This window comes from Leptonychotes weddellii, chromosome 7 (assembly GCF_054177405.1).
Source record: "Leptonychotes weddellii isolate Sample4059 chromosome 7, ASM5417740v2, whole genome shotgun sequence".
Lineage (NCBI taxonomy): Eukaryota > Metazoa > Chordata > Mammalia > Carnivora > Phocidae > Leptonychotes > Leptonychotes weddellii.
This window is the reverse complement of record NC_138375.1, coordinates 5,263,929-5,286,282: the sequence shown is the minus strand read 5'-3', so window position 1 is coordinate 5,286,282 and position 22,354 is coordinate 5,263,929. Positions and strand designations below refer to the sequence as shown.

The following is a 22,354-nucleotide window of genomic DNA, read 5'->3' as shown; positions in this document are numbered from 1 at the left end:
CTATGTACAGTGTGCCCAGAGCAGGTTACGTCCTTTCAATACACAACATTCTTTGCTTATTAGAAAAAACATCTAGATTTTTTGCTCTTTCTGGGTAGTTTTTTGGGCTGCATTTCTTCCACTGGGCACCAGAGTAATACAGAAATCGGAGTCAGAAGGTTAAATTTATTTTGTTAAAAACCCTATAAGGTGAATCAATATGTCCACATTGAAAAGGCAATATTATTGTAAACTAAGCATGACACACGGGAGCCACTTAATTTCACAGATACTGAATGAACTGGCCCTCCCCTGTTATATGACCCTTCTGTTTGGAAATCTGCACTCTCTTCTACCCTTTATTACAACTGGGCTCCTGTAGAGAGATACAGTGGAGAGCCATAGGTACTTACTTTGGTAATACTAGAATCTGCACAACGAAGATGCAGAAGAATATGAGACATGCGCAGGTCACGTAGTACTTAAACGCTGGCAGGGCGGTGGCTCGGTACTGAGGGGACAAGAAGGAAACCATGAGTGCTGTTCTCCAAGGAAGTGGCTGGAACCGTCAGCCATCAGCCTACCCGTACCTACGTCCTGCATCATGAATTCTTAAGTCACAGATGTGGCAAAAAACAAGCTAAAGACAATGGCTGCTCATCTCGCAATGAGCGCTTCCTCCCTCCAAACGAGCTATGGAAGAGTTTCTCCCCAAAACCATTTTTATGAGTCTAACTGTTCTGAAACCCACTTCAAGGCAACTGGGTCAGTCCAGCAAGGAGAGAGAGCAGTGGACCAGAGGGACAAGGGACTGAAGTCATGGCAGCAGCATGAGCCATGCAGGTGCTCTGGTCCCCTTGTGGGTCTGATGTCCACAGCTACGTGGGGAAAGCAGATGACTATCCACAGAGTTTCCTTTTGAAGAGTAGTTAGGAAATGCAATTTCCTCATTTTATTTATTGATTTTAGTCTTTTCTGTTATTATTCATCTCAATGCTCCATTGAGTAGTTAAGTACGGTAGTAAGGAAATTTCTAAGACAGAGAAGGCCAATGGGCTTTGTTCTGGGTCTCTGATCATTCTGTGGGCTTGCGGACCTGGCTGATGGTCACCAGAAAAGCAGGCTGGGGATGGGTGGACAGAAGGTGGGCTTAAATCCCAATGGTGCCTAAAATTTGCCTTGAAGTTGGCCCTACAAATATGAAATACCAGGGGACTGTCAGCAAAAGTTGCATTTTAAAAGGATGATCACCTTCTGCTTACTTGAATATTTTCTTGGTGAATTTTGTGGCTTGATGGCCAGGATAATTCGCATTCTAGTGAAGAAGCTATATTTACATAATTGCAGAAATGTGATTATATTCTATGCATTCAATTGCACTCTTATCTTTTACCTTCTTCTGGGCTTTCTGTCAAGATATGAATTGGAATTTCCTTGCAGTATTAATAAAGGAAATGGATTTCTATCAAGCAGGAATCATTTAACATTTAAAGAATAAATAACCATCAGGATCTGTTAAAGTTATTCAAGGATAAAATGTTCAATAATAATGATCAGTTACATCAAACATCCATTTGGTAAACTGTCTGAGGTCAGCATGTTGACTTAGAAGCAGGCAATTGATCTCATTGACCACTAACACTAAAGAAAGTCTGGGTACAACTATAAAATCCAACCCTGATGGATTCTGGATATTCTTTTCAATATCCGTAAAACAATGAACTGAATTTTCTCAAGAGCATTTTAAAACCAGTGCTGTGACTTTGGCCATTAATATAGTAGCTTTTGTTCAAACTAAGCCTGTAATTATATAGTTGGATGATAAAAAATTTTCTCTCCCTTATTCCTTTTTCTAGATCAACACAAAACAAAAGGCAAATACGATAAAACTGACCTAGAAGAGTGGTTGCTTTTTCGGCAATAATTACTTAAATCGTTTTAGCAAATCCGCGTTAAGCATGTCAAGCCCAAATATTTGCTCATTTATTTGCACTTATCATAGCTCTTACTTCAGGGGTCGCAATGTGAAACTATTTAGGTGCAATAAATACTGAGAAGTTTGCGGTTTCTAATTCTCCCAAACAGATGTTGAATGTAAATCTCCTATTTTTGTTAAAAAATTAAAATGATTTATGTAAGAAACTGCAAATTTGTCCTTTTTTTCTTGACTTCTTGAAGGATTTTGTTTTCTTTGAAAAACTTTTTCTAAGAAAATAGGCCATCAGGAAAGCCAGTTATGAGCTCCTGTCCCCTCCCCTTAGCCCTGGATCTCAGACCTGCTGCAGATGCCATCCCCACCAGGAGTGCTGAGCAGGGTGACTGGCCAGCCAGTGACTCAGATTTTTAAAAACTCACACTTCAGAAAAAAGATTGGGGAAAAAAGTAGCTTACTTCTTTTTCTAGTATTTTATTGTAGAACAGGAGTGAGATTCTCTGAATGTCTTCAGACTTGAGCCACTGCCTGGAAATAAAAAAGAGACATCATAAAACCAAACTTCCAATCAATGATTTGAAACTTTAAAAAAAATCATGTGCATTCTTCTTTCTTTATTGTAAACCATCCAAAATTGGAGATTTAAAAAAATGCATAATACCAAATAACTGGGTATGGAATCTAGGACTAAAATAAGGTGTGCAAATATAATATTGCTATTCACACATGACCCCCCTTGGGAAATTAGCTATTACAAACCAGTTGTCATACCAAATTGAAACTCACGCTCCCAAAATTAAATAACTAGGGAAATAAGTCATCAAAAGGATTCAAGTTCAGCAGTAAATTTATTCCCTGATGTTTTACTGAAGTCACATGGTAGGTTCATCCCCTGAAAAATATGGTTCATAGAGAAGCACCATTTTTCTTAGCTTATAGCAAGTAATACATCAGAGCATCAAAACCATTTAGAGTGTCCTCCAAGTTCTGGGAGAGAAGATCCTGCTTCTTTCACACTTACTGAAAATATATTTATTGTCATGACTTGCATTTCTATAAAGTAAAAAATTTTGCTTGAATGCATTTTAAAAAATGGGTAAAAATACTAATACAATAAACAATCAGTTCAGACCACTAACGTAGTATGTTGATGCAAATGTAAACACTCTTGTGTAATACAAACATTCCCTCAGATGCTGAAAAATAAATAAAAATGATATGAAGGTATGCGTTCTTACACACTGATTGACTTTTAGAAATCGGTTTTAAGAAGGCAGCTGAAATAAACAAAGAGCTTAGGGACAGAACTTTTCTCTAGGGCACCTGGGTGGCTCAGTTGGTTAAGCGTCTGCCTTTGGCTCAGGTCATGATCTTGGGAGTTCCGGGATCGAGTCCCACATCGGGCTCCCTGCTCAGCAGGGAATCTGCTTCTCCCTCTGCCCTTCACCCTGCTTGTGCTCTCTCTCGCTCGCTCTCTGTCTCTCAAATAAATAATAATTTTATATATATATATATATATATATATATATATAAAGAACCTTTCTCTAGAACATTGTATAACTTGCAAGTGGAACAGCGACACCTGATATACGTAAGCCCCAACCAGTTGGGCACAATCCCATACCCAGTAACAAAGTACATGCACATTTGATGACATAAAGATGAATGAAATAGAAAGATACACACTCTTACATTCATGAGTATAGGAGTACAAGGATAAATTGAAATCTGTGTATCAAGAAAAAAAATCTAGAGATAAATACCAACAAAATATATTACCAGGTGCTTTGGGTCATTACACTGAGGAATCTACATTTCTATTTTCCTACTTCTCTTAAATAAATACTTCTTTTTTTTTAAATAAATACTTCTATAATAAAAAATAACCTGAGTTATATATGTATATGCATTAGATACGTGTATATATGTATATATCTACAAGTGTTTATAACCATATATCTACATCTATTTCTTTTAAGATTTTATTTATTTATTTGACAGAAAGAGAGAAAGAAGCAGAGAGAGAAGGAGAAAGTCTCCCCTATGTGCAGGGAACCTGATGTGGGACTCGATCCCAGGACCCGAGGATCATGACCTGAGTCGAAGGCAGATGCTTAACCGACTGAGCCACCCAGGCGTCCCTAGCTACATCTATTTCTATACCTATATATCAATATACGGGGAGAGAGAGTATGTATATATATACAAATATATATATGTATATATTTTAGGACATGAGACATAAAATTATGTTTTATATAGATTTCTAAAAATATGTTAAATCTGTTCAAACAATTATCAATTCATATGAATTTCTTAATGAGGTACTTTTCCAGCCCATTGGTCAGATGTCTATGGATTTTTGACTCCCTGAGGTTTATTTGGGAGATAGGGATTTGAGGATCCAGGAAAGAAGGCCAAGTCAACTGTTACACTTGACCTTGTAATGGGTAAGTACAGCCAACTACTGGTATTGGATCAGGGTCTCGAAATTGACACTGATGTTTCCCATCGGGGCTAATGACAAGTTAACCCAGGAGAAGAGCACATTGGAGGGCAGACTACCTGGCCTACCTGGACGGCCCTGTGCCCAGAACCTCGTACTGCATGTGCGTCATGATGAGCTGGACTATCCCATAAATCTATACTACAGACAGGGCGCTCTCAACAGGGGCATGGAAGTCAGTGATGTATTCTAGTATGACTGCCATTTAAAATGAGAGCTATAAAAATACTTTTTGGTTCAAGGTTCGAAGCTTTAGGTATCCGGGACATAAATTTTTCTTGGTATTTCTTATTTCTGTACCAGCTGCAGAAATGTGGTATTGTCCTGTTTGATGAAACTGGAGAAATCAAAGGTTGGTGAACAGCCAAAAGAGCAGAAGATAAAATCTGAGATAAATTTTAACCATATTCATTTTCAAAACTGTGTACTTGTTATGAATATCACACTATGAATAATGTATGCACGTAACTTATTCAAAACAGTTTTTTTCCCCTTTATTGAGAAAGAAAAATCTAATTTCAAAATGCCCCTGGGTAATCTAAGATTGGACATAAACTAAGAGTGAAACTTATGAAGTAGAAGTAAAAGCATCTCCACATCAATTAGCAGAGTCCCATGCCCAGTGTGGGTCTCAGTCACCTGCCTGTGTCCTGCAGGGAGACAGAAAGTGCTCGAGACCAGCTCTCACTTCCCTGTGTCCCCAGCACTTAACACTGAGTTTCCTTAGCCAGGAGCACTGGGTTCTTCTGACCTTTTCCTCAGGAGGAAGGAGAGTATATCCTCCCCACAGGCTTCACCATTCGTAGGTTCTCGGAGATGGATCGGTGCCCTTCACTGATTTGCAGGAAACTCAGACATTTAGAAACCGGATTTGGATATTTGGAACAGGAAAGACTAGTGGGGGCTGATCTGGTCAAATATTTTTGGGAACTGGAACTAAAGAGGGGCAAAGAAGGGAAGAGGAAGGAAGGGACAGGAAGGAACGTGTGTGTTACTTACGGTGTCCTGACATCGTTCCTGACCCAGGTGGCAATGGGATGAAGAAAATCAACCCCACCGCTGTGCTATACAAAGAGTGATCCTCTACTGATTTATCCCAAGTTTTTTGTTTTTGTTTTTGTTTTTTTGTGCGAGGCCCAGGTCCAACAAAGGAAATTCTAAACAAGATCCTGACTTGTGTGAGGGGAATGTACACCCACATCCTTACTCAGAATTATTCTGGAATGGAAGAATGTAGGTTCTTACAGCAAAGAGGACACTAAAATAGAGAGAAGACCACTTTCCTGCTGTTACGGCCTGAAGGTCTACATCCCCCCCATTCGTATGTAGAAGGCCTAATCCCCAGCGTGGCTGCATCTGGAGATGGGGCCTCTACAGAGATAATCAGAGTTAAATGGGGTCATAAGGGTGGGGCCCTGATGGGAAGGAATGAAGGTCCTTATAACAAGAGGCACCAGAGGCCCAGCCTCAAGCAAAGGCCCTGTGAACACAGCGGGAAGGCTTCTGCGAGTCAAGGACAGAGCTCTCACCAGCACCCGACCGTGCCGGCACCCTGATCTTGGGCCTCCAGCCTCCGGAACTATGAGAAGTAAATGTCTGTGGTTTCAGCCCCGGTCTGGGGTCTTCTGCCACGGCGGCCCCAGTGAACTAATACACCTGTCTGGGCAGTATCGAACGTGAAGGCTTCAGTGGCCTTGACTGTGCCCTCAGGCCCTGGGGCATTTGGGAAAGATGGTATTCCCACACAAGTGGTCTCTCCGTGTGGAAGACCCACCCTCCTCAGCCCTGGGGTCTGAGATCCTCTGGTCGATCTGTCCTGCACTCGGGCATTCGCTCTGTCCATCATACATATTTAATCTTGGGCGCACGATCTTCTCACCTCGCCTACCCGGACTAAGTCAGAATCCCAGGCACCTTGCCCTGAGCATGTGTGCGGCGGTTTCTCTTCTCTCCCCAGGGCTTTGAGAGGTGCCACTGTGCCTTGTGTCTTGGATGCCAAGCACATGCTGCCCCAGCTTAGCCCTTCACACAGTGCCCGTGAAGGGAGTAGATGAACACAGACACGGACACTTGCATCTGAATCACCGTTTCCTGTCCAGGAAACAACAGAATGGTGCATCAAGACTGGAGTCCTCATTGACTCCTCCAGAGGAAATTCAAAGATCAGAAGGACACCAGATGCAGGAACAAGAGGAGGTAATGAGTCAGGCCAAACAGAATGGGAGGGAAGCTAATTAAGAAATATATGCAAAGTAGCTTCCATTTCAACAATTTCACTTCTGACTTCTGAGTACAGCATGACATTTCTCCCTGTTTCATTTCTGAAATGTGTTGGGAAAATTACAACTGAAGTGGTTACACCAGCATTAAACATTACCTTAGAATAAAGCTACACGAAAGCATGAAGGTGTTCGCTCAACACGCATTTGAATACGAAATGATATAGTACAGACAATCCGAAAGCCACCTCTACAAAAATAAAGCCAAGCCCATGATTATGCTTTCTAATGAATCCTTCAGTAGGAACACTCGAAAAGGGGGACACAAAGGTCTTTTACGAAAGTAGAGGTCCTGCAGGAAGGCATGCTGAGGCTGACTTTATACACGGGCTTTCTATTATTACCGTAACTATTGTAATCAGCTAACTTTGTCAGGAACAAGGTGTTCCCTTTCTTCTGATGTGTGTTTTATTCTGGTGGGTCCCAGAGTAGTAGGTGTGATTTCCTCTGGCTGAATGAACATATCCTTCCACCCATCCCACATGCAATCATACTCTTCCCTAAGTTTTGGCTGCCAACTGATTCCAGATAAGCAAGTTTCTTGGTTTGTGATGTGTTGAGGTTTCGAGTGGGGCAGAGATGAAGTTGATTTTTATACTGCTTTTAGAGCCTGGCAAAGCAGAGCATTTGTCTGGGCGCCACTGGTGTGTCCTGAGGGCTCCATGACAGGTGGAAGGCTTTCTCTATTTGGGGCACGCAAAGGGGCTCTAGACAGGGGCTAATGGAACATGCCAGCAGCGTATGTGAATTGCAGTTCTAGCCCAGCCAAGATACTTGATTGTGTATCCACGCAATCACACACACCATATACACTTACATATATGCTCGTGTGATTCTTTCATAAGTCATGTAAATATTCTAAAACGACTGTAAGGAACAATCTAGAAAAGGCACATAGTTTTCAAAGCTGTGTAACATAATTTTGGAAGCAGGGAATTCAGGTGAAAACATTCATACTTTCCGCGAGTCAACTTCCGTGATAAAAGTCAAATACTCTGGTTTCCGTAAGGATGGAAACTTTTTCGTTAAGGCTTTTCATTTGGACATACTGAAGTGTTTGCTACAAGTTAAATTAACAAACACTCACTGAGTGTCTAATGGGCACCAGGCACCATACAGTCATCTATCTGCTGCCCTCTAGGAGGTTCAGCCATGACACATGGACCTAAGGAGAATTCCAAGGCCAACGAATGTCGTCATTATATCCAGGCCGTGAGATCTACCACCTTCTTTAATTTTCCCCTTGCATCTCCTGGACCATTTAGAACTATAACAGCAATTCACAGACTGAAGAAACATTCACAGATTTCACAAACTCATAGACTGAATGATATTTTGTCCCCTAAAGGATCTTTATTCCTCCCACTGCTGCCCTGAATTCAGATTCTAGTGCTCAAAACCTCTCTTCAACAACCTAGAACACAGGTGCGTCCACATTCCCGGACTGTGCAGGGGAAGAAATGCATTTTGAACAGAGAGAGTCACACAATACAACTCAGATTTTCCCACATGGCATTCCTATCGACCTTTAAAAAATATTTCTTACTGAACACATTTTGCTATGATTTTTCTATGTTTATATCTCATGTTGTTTTTCAGTAATTTACCCAGAGAGTATTTCTTAGACAGGAATGAAAAATTTTCTAATTACCAAAAGCTATTATTAAGGACAACTGAGGTGACTTGAACCAATGTCTTCTAAAAGCATGGCTTTGTCATGGCAAGTATTACAGAGTTTATGGTGAAATTTGTGGAAAATATGACACATTTTCAAATAATACAGTTTGAAATAAAAAAAATGGTAATTTAAGATCATGAGGTACTCACTTTTGTGCATTAATTCCATCAATTGCTTGAATCATCCTTTCATTTAATTCTTCTTCAAATCTTTTCTTTTGGGACTTGGTTCTGTATGAAAAGGGAAGCATTATGAGAGAGAATGTGACTAAGCCAAATATGAAGTCCATTTTTCTATGATGCTGAAACCCCTATTTCATTCAGCCCATTGGATCAAAATTGGGAAAGAAGGAAACGAGAGTCTAGGAGCAGCCTTTTCTTTATTAACATCCAGCCACTCTGTGGATTGAGCGAAGTGACTAGAGTTGGCGACTGGCATAGTAAAATGTTACCTTACAGTTTAGTCACTGAGAGTGAAATGACACCAGACATTAAAAAGCAACACTGGAGATATATCCTTGGTGTTTGTGATAAAAGAACTTTCTGTCCTAAGAGATGCATTAGCCCTTGACTTGTTGCCTTCATAAACTTTATTTTACGATGGAACACACTGGCTTTGGAAACTCCCCTGCAAAAATTTGGTCTGGTTGAAAAAAACAGTTGTTCCTTGTTCATGTTTCCCTTGGTCAGTTTTCAAGAATTTGCAGAACGACAGTCTTCTCTGAGGCCTATCAAAGCTTCATTGTATGCATTTAAAGCTTCCTCAGTATTTGAAAGCGCTCTTCACAGGAAACCCCACATATATTTGCAGACACTCACTTGGTCTTAGAAGAAAATAATCTTCAGCCATATTAAAAGACGCCTTGTCAACAAATTAGGCCAAAAGAATGAGCTCCCCAAGGTTAATTTGACCATTCGCATGAGAATCATATAAAGGAGAAAATCAAAATAATCCCTATTTTTAAAAATTACACATCTGTTGCAGAGAGTAAAAGCACACAGGAGCCTCACGAAACTGAGTAGAGCACCTGCAAGTCACCTGGTCTAACGTGGAGCGAGCCCACGGCTTCTCTGGGCTTGGGGTGGTGGGAGATGGCAATTACTAATCGGACAGGCCTTCTACTCTGGGATGACAGTAACTGTTCTCAATTCAGAACCGCCCCTACATAACAGACAAGAATAGCAATGTCACATCTATCTGTAATTAAATCTCCCGAGAGTATCATGAACGAGACAGACGGGCCTTCCTATCATCCCAACACCATTGGTGGGTTGTTGCCCTGAGCTCCTGCCTTCTTGAAATGGGCCCCGGGCATTCCCGGTTCAAAAGCACAATGATCCGAAGTGATCCACCTACAGATATGAGCAAACTGAACGAAGTGTAAGCATGCCAAATTCTAAGCATGCTTACATTTGAAGAAGGAACATTCATTTTTCCCTTCTTTAAAAAAAAAAAGTTAATTTAGCAATCATCTAGGATGGTTCATTCTCATTTAGAGGCAAGGAGGGGTACCTTCATGTTTTTTGTATTGGCCCTCTGCCTACACTTGAGTTTGTAGACTTCAATTGGTGGCTTTCTTTTTCACAAAGTCTTGCCAAATCTAAGAACAGTGTAGGTCCCTGGAGGCTCACAGGAAAACGTAATCCTTCCATGGTATGCCCGGGGCTAACCAGAGCATTGCCTCCATGAATCTGTTTCAGGATTAGTTTACATAATGTCTACACAGCACATAACAATGTAAAGGTGAGCACAGAGTAGCCCATACGTGGGTATTATTACACATCCACTGTGCTTACTGATTATCTGGATAATAATTCTTAACACGTAGTTCCCCTGTCTCTGTCATTTTGTGATCTCTGCTATGGTGAATGACAGGACACCCAGGGAGCTGATAATCTACCACCGGGAGTTCTTAATTTGCCAGCTTGGGTTGTATTCCTCAGACGTCAGGTGTTTCTGGCTGTCCAGTCTATGTTCCTGCCCCTGGGTTACCCTGATTTCCAATTTCCTTCCATTCTTCCTCCTGAGCCCCTTCCCCGACCTGTCCCACTCCCACACCTGGTCTACTGTATCTGAGGATGCGGGGAGGAGGTCGTGAGTCATCCCTGGTAATGTTCTATACCAGGGCATGCTGGCTCAATGGCCAGGCTGAAGGCTCAGGGAGGTTTTATAACGCAGGCCACTGGCGGAAACCAGGACATGTGAAGACAGCCCCAGTGAGGCTGATTTGGAAGTGGTGCTCTCTCCATGAGGCCCTGGGGCCACCAGCGATCCAACCACTGCAGAGGAAAGTGGAATCGATATGGGAGAGGCTCCCAGCAAGGCCGGCAGGACAGGAGAGCAGTTAGGGGTGCAGAGTTTGGGGTCACAAGGCCAGAGCACAAATCCGGGCCTCTCCTCTGCCAGCCATGTGGCTTGGGCCTTCTCCTCACCCCTCGCGCCTCTGTGTCCTCCCTTCTAAAATGGTAACAGCATAGAGTCTATGTTGGAGTGATGCTACAGGGGTGACATGAGATCTTCTGTATGCCTGGTACAGATCCAAAAGATGGCTTATTGTCATTGTCTTCCACACAGCACTCTTCCCAGAAGCTGCTGCCCACATCCTATGGGCCCTCCACAAGGCATCCCCACGCTAATTTCAGTAAATAGTTAAGGTCTAGTAAATAGACCCTTGAGGCAGAATCTCAGGGAGGACGAGATAGGTGACAGAAGAAATATGGAATATAAAATGAAAAGATGCCTATGAAATTTCCATGGACAGTTGCTTACGGATCTGCTAACGTCTTACTGGCTTGAAGAATTTCACCTTCTCAAGTCATCTTATGGGGTCCATGATGTTCCTAAATTAATGTAAGTTCTCTTTAATGTGCCTCTTAATGCTTCAAAAGCCCAAGAACCCAATATCCTTACAACATAGCACTCTTAAGTATTATATCTCAATATTAAAATTTCAAATGTGATACAAAATACGAATTAGAGCTCATTAGAACAAATGAAGTCCCATAGAAGATTCTGGAATAAGGGGCCCTATTTGCAAGGATGTGGCAGGTAACAATCTAATCGTGTTTAATTATACTTGGATACAATGCATTTTCTACAGAATAAACGCACTTCTCTGTGGGAAAAGAAAGGCTGACTTAAGTTTTGGGCTTTTCACTAATTGTCCTAATGACTTCAATAAGAAATACTTAACTCCCAAACCAATACTAATAGAAAACTCTGAGCCCAAAAGCTAGAGGATGATGAAAAAGGGTTAGTGCCTACATTCTGTGGCTGATGGTGACAAGGGGCCTGTGGACACCGTGTGAAGCTTTTCTCTTTTTTTTTGAGCAGGTTGGCAGGCCTTCTTTTCACTATAGAAAGGACGGACTTATCTTGCTTTTTTTATCTCTAGGATTCAACACACACAAAAAATGTAATTTTAAGCAGCATACTACTTTTAAGAAAATCCAATTTTTTACTACATATTAACATTAAGAAGAGTCATTTTTAGGAAAAACAATTTAAAGTTCTAATGTGCTTACCCAGTGCTGTTTTTCCTTTTCCCTCTTTTGAACCTAATAACATGACCCTAATAATGATATTTTTAGAAGCTGAAAACAATCTAATTGGGCTTTTCACAAGCAGCTGCTCTTTTTAGAAGAAATGGCCTTCCAAGTTACTCTAATTGATGATAATCACTTTCAGTAATAAATACAGAAAAAAAAAGACAAGTCTTTAAAAATCAGAAAGTACAACAAATACCATACCTTAAGGTACGATTTTGAAAATTATGCTGACCCATTGGCACATCCTATTCAAAAAAAAAAAAAACAAAAAAAAAGGTGGTTAGTTTCTAAACACATACATCAGAGACTGATGTTGCAGTGATAATCATGTATAACATTTTTTCTTTTATTGTGGAAGGCATCATTTAGGTAACAATTACCCCCGTGGAGAAGAGGAGCTTAATTATAAATGTGAAGAAGATGAAAACCACAGTTGATACTTAGAATGTTGGTGTCATCTACAAACTCTAGATGTTGGGAATATCAGGATTGTTGTCTGGAACTTTAAAACTGACATCCTGATATTTGCAGATACGATTTCAAATAAGGGCCTTGCAAGTAACTGTTAGTTACTGTAGACATCTTACAATCCTGTCTGGAATCAGACAAATATTAAAAAGTGCTTTAAAACACAAACATCACCACAAAATCTACAGTCAAGCATTATCCCTGAACTAGGCTGGTAAGAAACTGGTGCCCTTGGTTTGGTAAAGTATATAAAATCACGACTCATTGATCAAAAACAACAAACCAACACATGAGTGCTGGTAGCTTCTGAAAAAGGACAGAGACAGAGAAGCTGATGAGGGTTTCTTAGTGGGGGACATGCTGTGAAATGTTCAACACACTTAAAAAAACCCCAGAAGATCCACTTTTATCCATTTGTGGTGGAAATTAAAATAAAAGTTGAAACAAAGCTGCTTCAAGTGGCTCCGAAGACACTTTCATCTCCAGTGTTAGATTAGGAATGTATTTAGCCCAGTGATTTTTTTTAAATTTTATTTTCTTATGGTATGTTAGTCACCATACAGTACATCATTAGTTTTTGATGTAGTGTTCCATGATTCATTGTTTGCGTATAACACCCAGTGCTCCATGCAGTATGTGCCCTCCTTAATACCCATCACCGGGCTAACCCATCCCCCCACCCCCTCCCCTCTAGAACCCTCAGTTTGTTTCTCAGAGTCCATAGTCTCTCATGGTTCGTCTCTCCCTCCGATTCCGCCCCCTTCATTTTTCCCTTCCTTCTCCTAATGTCCTCCATGCTATTCCTTATGTTCCACAAATAAGTGAAACCATATGATAATTGTCTTTCTCTGTGAAAGGGAAGGTATTTTTTTAAAAAATAACTAGACTTAGGGGCTCCTGTGTGGCTCAGTCGGTTAAGCGTCTGCCTTTGGCTCAGGTCATGATCCCAGGGTCCTGGGATCGAGTCCCACATCAGGCTCCCTGCTCAGCGAGGAGCCTGCTTCTCCCTCTCCCTCTGCCTGCCGCTCTGCCTACTTGTGCTGTCTCTCTCTCCTCTGTCAAATAAATAAATAAAATCTTTAAAAAATAAAATAAAAAATAAAAAAAAATAACTAGACTCCGAGTCTTGTTACATAAAGTCTATGTGCTGCTGAAGCAAGCACGTATTACATAAAGTAAAATAATGCATTATTCACCAGCTCTATCAACGCTGTATCAGGAGTCAGTGCAGTTCTGCACAGGAGATTCAGTAAAAGAAATAACTTTTGGCAATGACACTGCTTGATGCTGGAATGTATTAATAAGAATGATGCTGGGGTCTTTCTCAAAGTGAGTATGGGACACAGCCGAGTAACAGTTGTATGGGCTTCTCGTACTAAACAAAGCCTTGGGATTTTCTTAAGATATCCTATACTGGGGGTGCCTGGGTGGCTCAGCTGGTGAAGCATCTGTTTGCTTGTTTGCTGCTTATGGTCTCTCTCTTCCCAACAGATGGCAAACTGCTCTCGGACATGTCCTGGCGGGCTCCCTGGTCGACCAATGGATATGGTCTTCTGACAGATCACATTTACTTTTTAGTTCAGAAAAAACACCAGGGAAGTTGAGAGGAGAGATCTAACGAAGTCAAAACAAGACTGTGGATGGCATCACGGTGGGCCGCTGGGAGGCGGGGGCACAGGGAGATTGGAAAAGTTCGCTTTCAGCTGACAACCTGATGGGTCTCCTCTCATCAGCCGATGAGGACTAGGTAACATTCCATTGTTTTTTTTTGCCTCAACTGCATCCCTAGTACAATTAACGACATTATACATGAAATTTTACTCAGAGATCGTTTTAAAAATCTAACAATGCCATTGGGATTATTCTAAGTGCTTTGCCGTAGTTACTCTTCGTGCCCCCTGTGGGTCTTTCTATTTTCTGTCTGCGTTTCAGCCATCTTATTGTGGGAAGGAGCTCTGGCACCTGATGAGCTGTTGGAAGGTGCAGTGAGGTAAGTCAGGAGCTACACAATAGAATGTTTGCTGCCGCTGACAAGGCTTGAACATGCCCGCAGTGAAAAGACAGACCGGATGTGGCAATTCAACCTGCAAGGACATCACGCCTTCACTTGCTCTTTGATTATGATGACCAGGCTTTCTACTTCAGGAGAGCAAACAAACAAAATGCCAGGACAAAAAAAAAAAAGTTCAACTGTATTCAGTTGCTAATGACTGAATGAAATAACAAGTATATCAAATGGTCCCGGGTTATAAAGTTATCACACAAAATCACTCTGGTTCGAACCCTTGGCGACCCGAGCCTGGCCCTCATTCACATTGGACAGCTGTTTGCAAGGGGTCTTCACTAGGACCAGCGGTATTTTGGCCCGAGATGCCGGCCTTTTGCGTTCGGGAAGCTTCGGAGGCACTCCGGCGCCGCGGGGCACAGGGAGAGCTTACCGTGGTGCTGATCTTGCCATTTTCCGTGGTCATGCTGTCTCGGTGATGCAGGTGTGCAAAGGGCTTGGCCGCTCCCCAGGACTCCAGGTACCGGGTCATGCGCACGGATGCCCTCATCTTGGCTCCATCGAGGGTGTGGCGAGGCCTGAAGAGGTGAGGGCTCCTTCGTTCTCCCTTGGGGTGGGAAACAAAGCATTACTCCTGGCACACCAAAGGGGCCAACCTTCTCCTGCCTGCTCCCTCGCCCTGACTCTGGGATTCCTCCCTTCGCCCCCTCGCTCTTCACGGCTTCTGCCCTCCCTCCTTCAGTGTGACTGGCTTCCAGTGTTACGAGCTCTTTGAACTGAGTGGTTTTTTTCCCAGAGAGCAAAAGACACCTGTAATTTAAACTTAGGAAAAAATAACAGTCATTTTAATGAGCATTTTTTACAAAGTAAATTCTTAAACAAGATAGGCTGCTCTGTTTCAAATCTTTCTGGATGACCGTGGTTTAAAGGGGCAGTTGCTAGAGATCAGAGCCATTTTCTGATGCGAAATGGTCTTAGGAATCTGTGTTCGGGTGTTTTTGCCAGAACACAATGTTCTCTGTATACATTTTTTTTTTTTTTTTGGCCTCCTCCTTCCGCCTATAGCCCCGAGTTCTTCCTGACTGACACACGCCTGTCTCCAGATCAGCTGTCAGGTGAGCTGGTAGTGTGTCTCCAAAGGTGAACTTGGAGTTTCAGGGAGGCTACCACCGGTGAGCATCCATGGCCTTGACCTCGTTGATTCTGCGAGACTGGTTTTGACAGTTCAGAGGTGTTTCTTGCTGATAGACTGCACAGTTTACTGGCCGTGTGAGCTGGGGGGAAGTTACAGAACCCCTGGGAGCTTCAGATTCTTAATCTGTAAATAGCAGTGGCACTCATTTGGCAGGAATTTGAGAAGGGCTATGAGAGATGACAGCTAGAAGCCCTTGCTTGAGCCTGACATCTGGTATGAACAGAGTAAGAGACAGCTCCTAACTCTCTCGGTGGCCTGGCACGTCTTCTAGGTAACGGAGGATTTTACTGCCTCAAAGTTAACCATGTCTGCACAGTGACACTTAGTGGTTAATCGTTTAGAAATTTCTTCCTTTCCTTCTTCTTCTATGTTCATCCTTCTTCATCTCAAATTAGATTTTTATCATCTGAAGCCCTGAGCAAAACTTTTTGTCTTTATGTAATTTCCCAGTTGCCAGGGTGGGCACACGGAGGGACTTCCAGAAGCCTCATGGACTAACACATACATTGACTAACACTTATAACCCATCATACAGACAGTAACCTTACCATAGGAGCAAGCAATTCACTGCAACTGTTCCTTTAATAAATATTTTAATTTATGATTATAAAACATGTGCCATAATCAAACTGCCATATGCATTTAAGGTCATTTTAGGGGCAAAGACCAGGAAAGCATTCAACGGATTCTTGACTAAAAACACTTATCTGTATCTGTAATTTGCCCCTTTCTATCTTCACCACAGAAGTCAAAGGGTAATTAGAGACTCTTTACAGTACTGACCTTGGGGTTGATTACAAAGTAGGTTTTCACCAGGTGCTGTTTTAAATATGGGTCTCTTATGTCACCGTCTCCTTCCTCCACTTTATAAGCGCCGTTCAAGTGTTCCAGGGTGACGGAAGAAATGTGAACACGTCTGAAATTCCATTTTAAAACCACAATCAAGATAGGTAAGGATAAACATGAAGGTTTTTCTTATTTACTTGTGATTTTAGAAATAATTTCTTCTCCCGCAAAGGAAGGAAAGGCTCTATGTTCTTGGTAAAATGGACTATAATACAGGTTTATATTTTATTAAACAGGGCTTTGGAAAGATGCTCGCAGAGGTCACAAGACACTAACATTTAGGGCCTCTCTGCACTCACAGAAACCCGCATGGTGGGTGTGGTGAATTATGGCAAATAAAACTCAACCATAAGGAAGTTCTGTTGTGTGAGCGAATTTTTTGAAACACGTGCCAAAGGCATTTTAGGGAGTGTGCTGATGTGTATAAAAGTACGGATTTCCTTTCTCAGTGCTTGCTTCCACGCTTTTCCAAATTATAGCATGTGCATCAAAATTCTCTTGTCTGAAATACGCTCTTCTAACTGGAGGGAGATGGTACAGTTTGCTCATTTCAATAATACTGGCTTCAGAGGTCACCAGTAATAGAGAAATGCCACATCTGCCCTGCATGATAAAACACCTTTCACCTAGGTCACTATTCACACATTTGCAAATAAATACAAGTAATTCAGGATCCAGTATCCACAGTCTTTGACCATGGGTCTTGGGGTGGTAGAATTGAGACTTGAGAGTTCGTGTTAATCTAATTAATGTAAGGGGCCACTGGGCAGGAATCACCAGGTGCTGAGAGGCGTCAGAAACCACCAGGTATCCTGCAGTCAGTTGTTAATCCAATCGCCTGGCATTTCTAACCGTGTCCACAGCTTGAAAAGAGAAATCCAGATGCGCCTTACCCAGGGACCCCTCCAGCTTCCATGTGATTGGCCAAGGTCACGTCATGGGACCACACGTCATACTGCCACTTCTGCAGACCAATCACCCCGCAGAGGACGTTCCCAGAATGCACTCCCACGCGCATGTTGATATCCACTCCAGTGGCGTCCCTCACTTTCCTGAAGAGAAGGAGAGAAGCATCACCATCTGGAAACACCCTCTTCTTCCTTTGACTCTTGGCCAATTTTCAGGGCACTGTGTTACTCAGAATTTTTCAGACTTTTGGAAATAGAGTCACGATTCCCTCCTGTGGCAGAAGATGGCTGCTCTGGGCCAAGAGAAAGGCATTTTCTTTCTGGTTGCTCCCAGACTAAACCAAGAGCTCCAAGGCCCTGGCTACGACAGCCACATCACGCCAGACTGTTGGAGCTGATGCAGCATTTCGGCTGTAGCTTTGGGTTTTCACCTATCACGTGCTGATACCCGCTCTGAATTCTCACACCAGAATCAAGAGACATGGCCATGCACCGTCAGAAACAGTCTGAGATGCCATCTATGATTCTAGCACTTAGCACGATGCATGTCCCCAGTGAATATTTTCGCCCGATAAGAGACAATACGCCGTATTTGTGAGCCTAATGACTTCAGCCTGAATAGGGATTTCTTAAAAAAAACTAACCATGAGTTTAAAGCATTTCATTGTGCACAGTCTTTAACAAAAACAACAACAAAACTCTTTAAAAAGTTTTAATCATGCATAAGGAAGGTATCATTAAAAAGAAACTAATTGAAAACAATAGTTTTAAAAATACTTTAGGACCCAATCAGTAACCCATTTACAGAGACAAATGAAGAACTTCTTTGAATGGAAAATGGAAAAGCTTATTTATTTCTCCCAACTAAATGTATTTATCAATGAAATATTACTGCAGAAGAAGTATGCAGGGAGGTCAGGAGAGAACTGCCCCAGAGCAAATGTGGAGGGAAGTGAAGACATTGTTCACAACCCAGCAGGGTGGAGGTTACCAGGTATGGGCCGCAGGAAATAAGCATCTCAAAATGCCACTGGCATGGATGTCATGCTTCAATGATACATTGACATCACTTGAGCATGCTGAAAGTGATAAGAAATGACAAGAAGAAATGGATCCACAATGTAAAAAGAAATGCCCTCCTAGAAAAGGAATCTACAGAGCCGTTTCCTTCCCCCCCGCCCCCTCTCCTCCCATCCCTTCCTCCTTCCCTATCATCCTGTTTTGCTTTTTCACAAAAAAGTCACAACCTATTTGGTACCATGCAAGTCCTCCAGACCCTTCACTCCTGCCCACATGATGGGCAGAGCCTCAACATGACCCTGGAGGGCTGCCCCTTATTGCTCCGTCCTCTATCGGCTTATGGCTGCCTGGGCACCGTATGGTCCTCAACTCTGGGCCTCTGCTCAAGATGGCTCTTCTCTGTGCTGCCCTCTGCCCTGAGCCTCCCTCTCCTGACAGGGCACTGGCATCACGTGGTCAGTTGGCATTGGTTTTCCATCAGTGGCTGAGGCATGACCTCATCTGGGAAGGCACCTCATTCTGGTCCCTCCTTCTAGGTTGATGTGGGCACCCCTCCTTGGTGCTCCAGCCTCCCTGAGTGTACTCAGCTTTCCCTGCTTGTGTTCACATCTGCCCTCAGAGAGTCAGCCCCACAAAGACACATGCCTATATATCCATCAGGGGTTTGGTACAACATGGACACTTGGAGAAGTTTCCTAATTGACACAGGTCATTTCCGAAGGATTTTACTGTGATTCTGTCTTTGGGAGATAATGATCCTGAAAAATTTGCCATCAAACCTGTAATTGTTCTTAAGGTTTTCTGTTACTGAACCACATCCAACCACATGACATTTCTGTTGACCAAGTATGGTCAGTAGAAAATCAAAAGGGAAAGAAGGGTGGATGACATACTCCATAGTTGGCCATTTTGACAGAACTGACTGGTGAATGATTTGAGTTTTTTAAAAAGATTTTTAAGCTCAATTTAATTAACATATACTGTATTATTAGTTTCAGAGGTAGAGTTCAGTGATTCATCAGTTGCATACAACATCCAATGTTCATTACATCACATGCCCTCCTTAATGCCCATCACCCAGTTACCCCACCCCCCCACCTCCCCTCCAGCAACCCTCAGTTTGTTTTCTGGAGTTAAGATTCTCTTATGGTTTGCCTCCCTCTCTGTTTTTATCTTATTTTATTTTTCTTTCCCTTCCCCTATGTTCATGTTTTGTTTCTTAAATTCAATTATGAGTGAAATCATATGGTATTTGTCTTTCTCTGACTTATTGTGCTTCACATAATACCCTCTTTAAAACCATCTCCATGTCCCTTGTGTCTTTTTTAGAAAAATGGGTTGATCAAGGGTTCAGATGAATTGACTAACCGCATGTTTTAATGCGTTTGGATGCAACCTGTGTGATCTATAGAAAAATATCGAAATAGTTGCTTAAAGCTTGTGACAATAGAAGACAATCTTCCCAGTTTAAGAGGAACCCTAATCACTTACAAAGTCAGGGCTCTGCATATCACCTCCTCGATTAAGAACAGTTTACATTTTCATGACAGGGAAAAAAAAATCTCTCTAAGCACTGGGAATATTCCAAACCACCACTGACGTGCTCTGTGTCAGTCTTTTAGCTAACAGAGAATGAGGTGCTGAACACGTGTGGGGGTCCAAACCCAGAGGAAAAGTACAGCCAAGTGTTCCCAGATTCTAGGAAAAACCTGAGGTAATCTGGAGAAATTCCAAGTGTACTCTTTCTCTCCACTACCTTAAAAAATTAGAATTCTCATATTCATCCTCATTTTATGGTTCAACACATGTGAGTGGAAATACTTGCCCTGTATGTTAGAAGAACAAAGAATCCCTGACATTTGCTGAGATGCCCTCTCTGTTCCTCCCTATTCTGGAAGTACAAAAAAACAACCTAATACTGATCACTGTGTCAAATGCAGAGGAGCCGAACACGTGATTTAGAACAGAGAGAGAATGTGGACACCCGTGGTCAATGAGTGCAGAGCACAGAGACATACCACCATTGCCTGACTTGATAAGTTTAGTTACAAGCAAGAGTCCTTGAAAGTTTCCTCAAATCTTCTAACGTTGCTGAGATTCTGGACACAGGAGATATTACCTCTGCATCCATCACAGATGGATAAATAAAACGTGGTATCCACATACAATGGGATTAATTACTCCACCATTAAAAGGAATGAAGTGCTGACACATTCCACAATGTGGATGAGCCTTGAAAACATTATACTTCGTGAAATAAGCCAAACACTAACCAAAAAATATTGTGTGATTCCACACATATGACGCATCTAGAAAAGGCAAATTCGCAGAGACCGAAAGTGGAAAAGGGGTTGCCAGGGGCTGGGAAGAGAAGGTAATGGAGAGTTATTGCTTAATGGGTATGAAGTTTCTGTCTGGGATGATGACAAGGTCCTGGAAGTGGACAGTGGTGCAGGTTGTGCACAGTTTAAATGTACTTAATGCCACTGAATTATGTATGTAAAAATGTTAGGGGGCAATAGTTATGTATTATTTTACCATGATAAAAAAATATAACAGAAAAAAGTATTACTGATGAGCTGATGATGTGCCAGTGGGCAGAACGTAAGTATTCTTTCTCCTAAAGGCTCTTCAACGTGCTGGAATAACGTAAACAGAACTGGGAAGCAGTTGACCCAAAAGCAGAAATCAAACTTCAGTAATCCGATATATTATTGATGTGCATAATAAGTACATTAAAAAAGCCCTTTCTCCCACCAGAACCCCTTTCCTCCCATGCTGGAAACCCACACCGAGAGTGCCTCCGGGGGCAGGTAATACATTTGAGAAAACCTATTAGTTTTACTGATTAAATTCACTTACACTGTCTGGACCCAGAGTGGGAAATAGTTAATTACTTCTGAAACAAAGTAAAAATATTTTTCATGTCAGAGAAGACAAATGAGTTACTCTGGGGAAGAAGCAGGGGGACAAGGTGATTTGCACACAATGTATTTCATGTGGGAAGCGGAGGCCACACTGACTAAACTTCCCATCTCTGTTCTTTCTTCAATTCCACTTAATTCACTTGCCTCCCAAGGCTGATCTGTCCACAGTGGTCTGTGGTCACCACTGCCGACCTAGAGGCCCTGGACCACTGAGGTCTCCCACACTTACTGGAGGCAGTGTGGGCTTCACTGTTTATCCCTGGACAGCCCTGGGAAAGCCACCCACAAATCTTTTTAGTTCACTTCATTGTGTGACCCACATACACGGTGGCTAAGACCGTGACAGCTGGGCTCGCTGCCTTCCCACTGAGAGCCCCATTTACTCTACCACTGAGACAAAGAAATAGAGCACCAACCACATAATTCCTGTCCTGTTTAGACCGAAAATGTGTGCAGGATAGGGTAAAATCACTTGACTAAAATAGGCAATCAAAAACCCCAATACACTAAAATCCTTCGGTCATATAATCAACCAACAAGAGCTTTTACCATTTATAAGAATATTCTGGCTTCTACCACGGGCATTACTGAAGAACTACATTATGGCACTAGTAACAAAAATGAATTCTGTACTTTACACTTTTATCTAGTACTTGTCAACTGTGACATTATTCGACATAAGTATGGCTTCTCCAGAATTATGATAAAAGAAACTATAAATACAATACAGAAAACATACTCTATGTATACAAACTGAAACTAAATTTATAGAGGTGAGAATTTTTGACGAGATGCAGTAATTTTGGAATTTCATATGAATTGCAATCTGGTGGTGAAAACTACCTTCTCCCTGACAACTTGAGTGTAGCCATATTGTTTGTCAGAAATTGTTTGTATGGAAGTGTTGAATCGCTAAATTGTACATCTGAAACTAATATACTGTATGTTAACTAATTGGAATTTAAGTAAAAACTTAAAAAAAAAAAAAGAAACTGTTATATGGTAAAAGCACAGACCTTTTTCCTTAAGATTAGAGAAGATATTTAAATGAAAAAAAAAAAA

General features: G+C 41.9%; 1 protein-coding gene across 1 annotated transcript in view; it reads right to left on the bottom strand.

Moving 5' to 3' along the window:
• The window catches only part of ADCY2 (adenylate cyclase 2), a 369,586-nt gene that overhangs the window by 74,190 nt on the left and 273,042 nt on the right, over positions 1–22,354 (bottom strand). The window contains exons 8-14 of the mRNA XM_081825785.1: positions 17,331–17,489; positions 16,375–16,507; positions 14,830–15,003; positions 12,125–12,168; positions 8,525–8,605; positions 2,371–2,440; positions 393–490 (exon numbers count right to left, since the gene is read on the bottom strand). Of these exons, the coding sequence (XP_081681911.1) occupies positions 393–490; positions 2,371–2,440; positions 8,525–8,605; positions 12,125–12,168; positions 14,830–15,003; positions 16,375–16,507; positions 17,331–17,489 (759 nt within the window). The remainder of the gene's footprint in view (positions 1–392; positions 491–2,370; positions 2,441–8,524; positions 8,606–12,124; positions 12,169–14,829; positions 15,004–16,374; positions 16,508–17,330; positions 17,490–22,354) is intronic.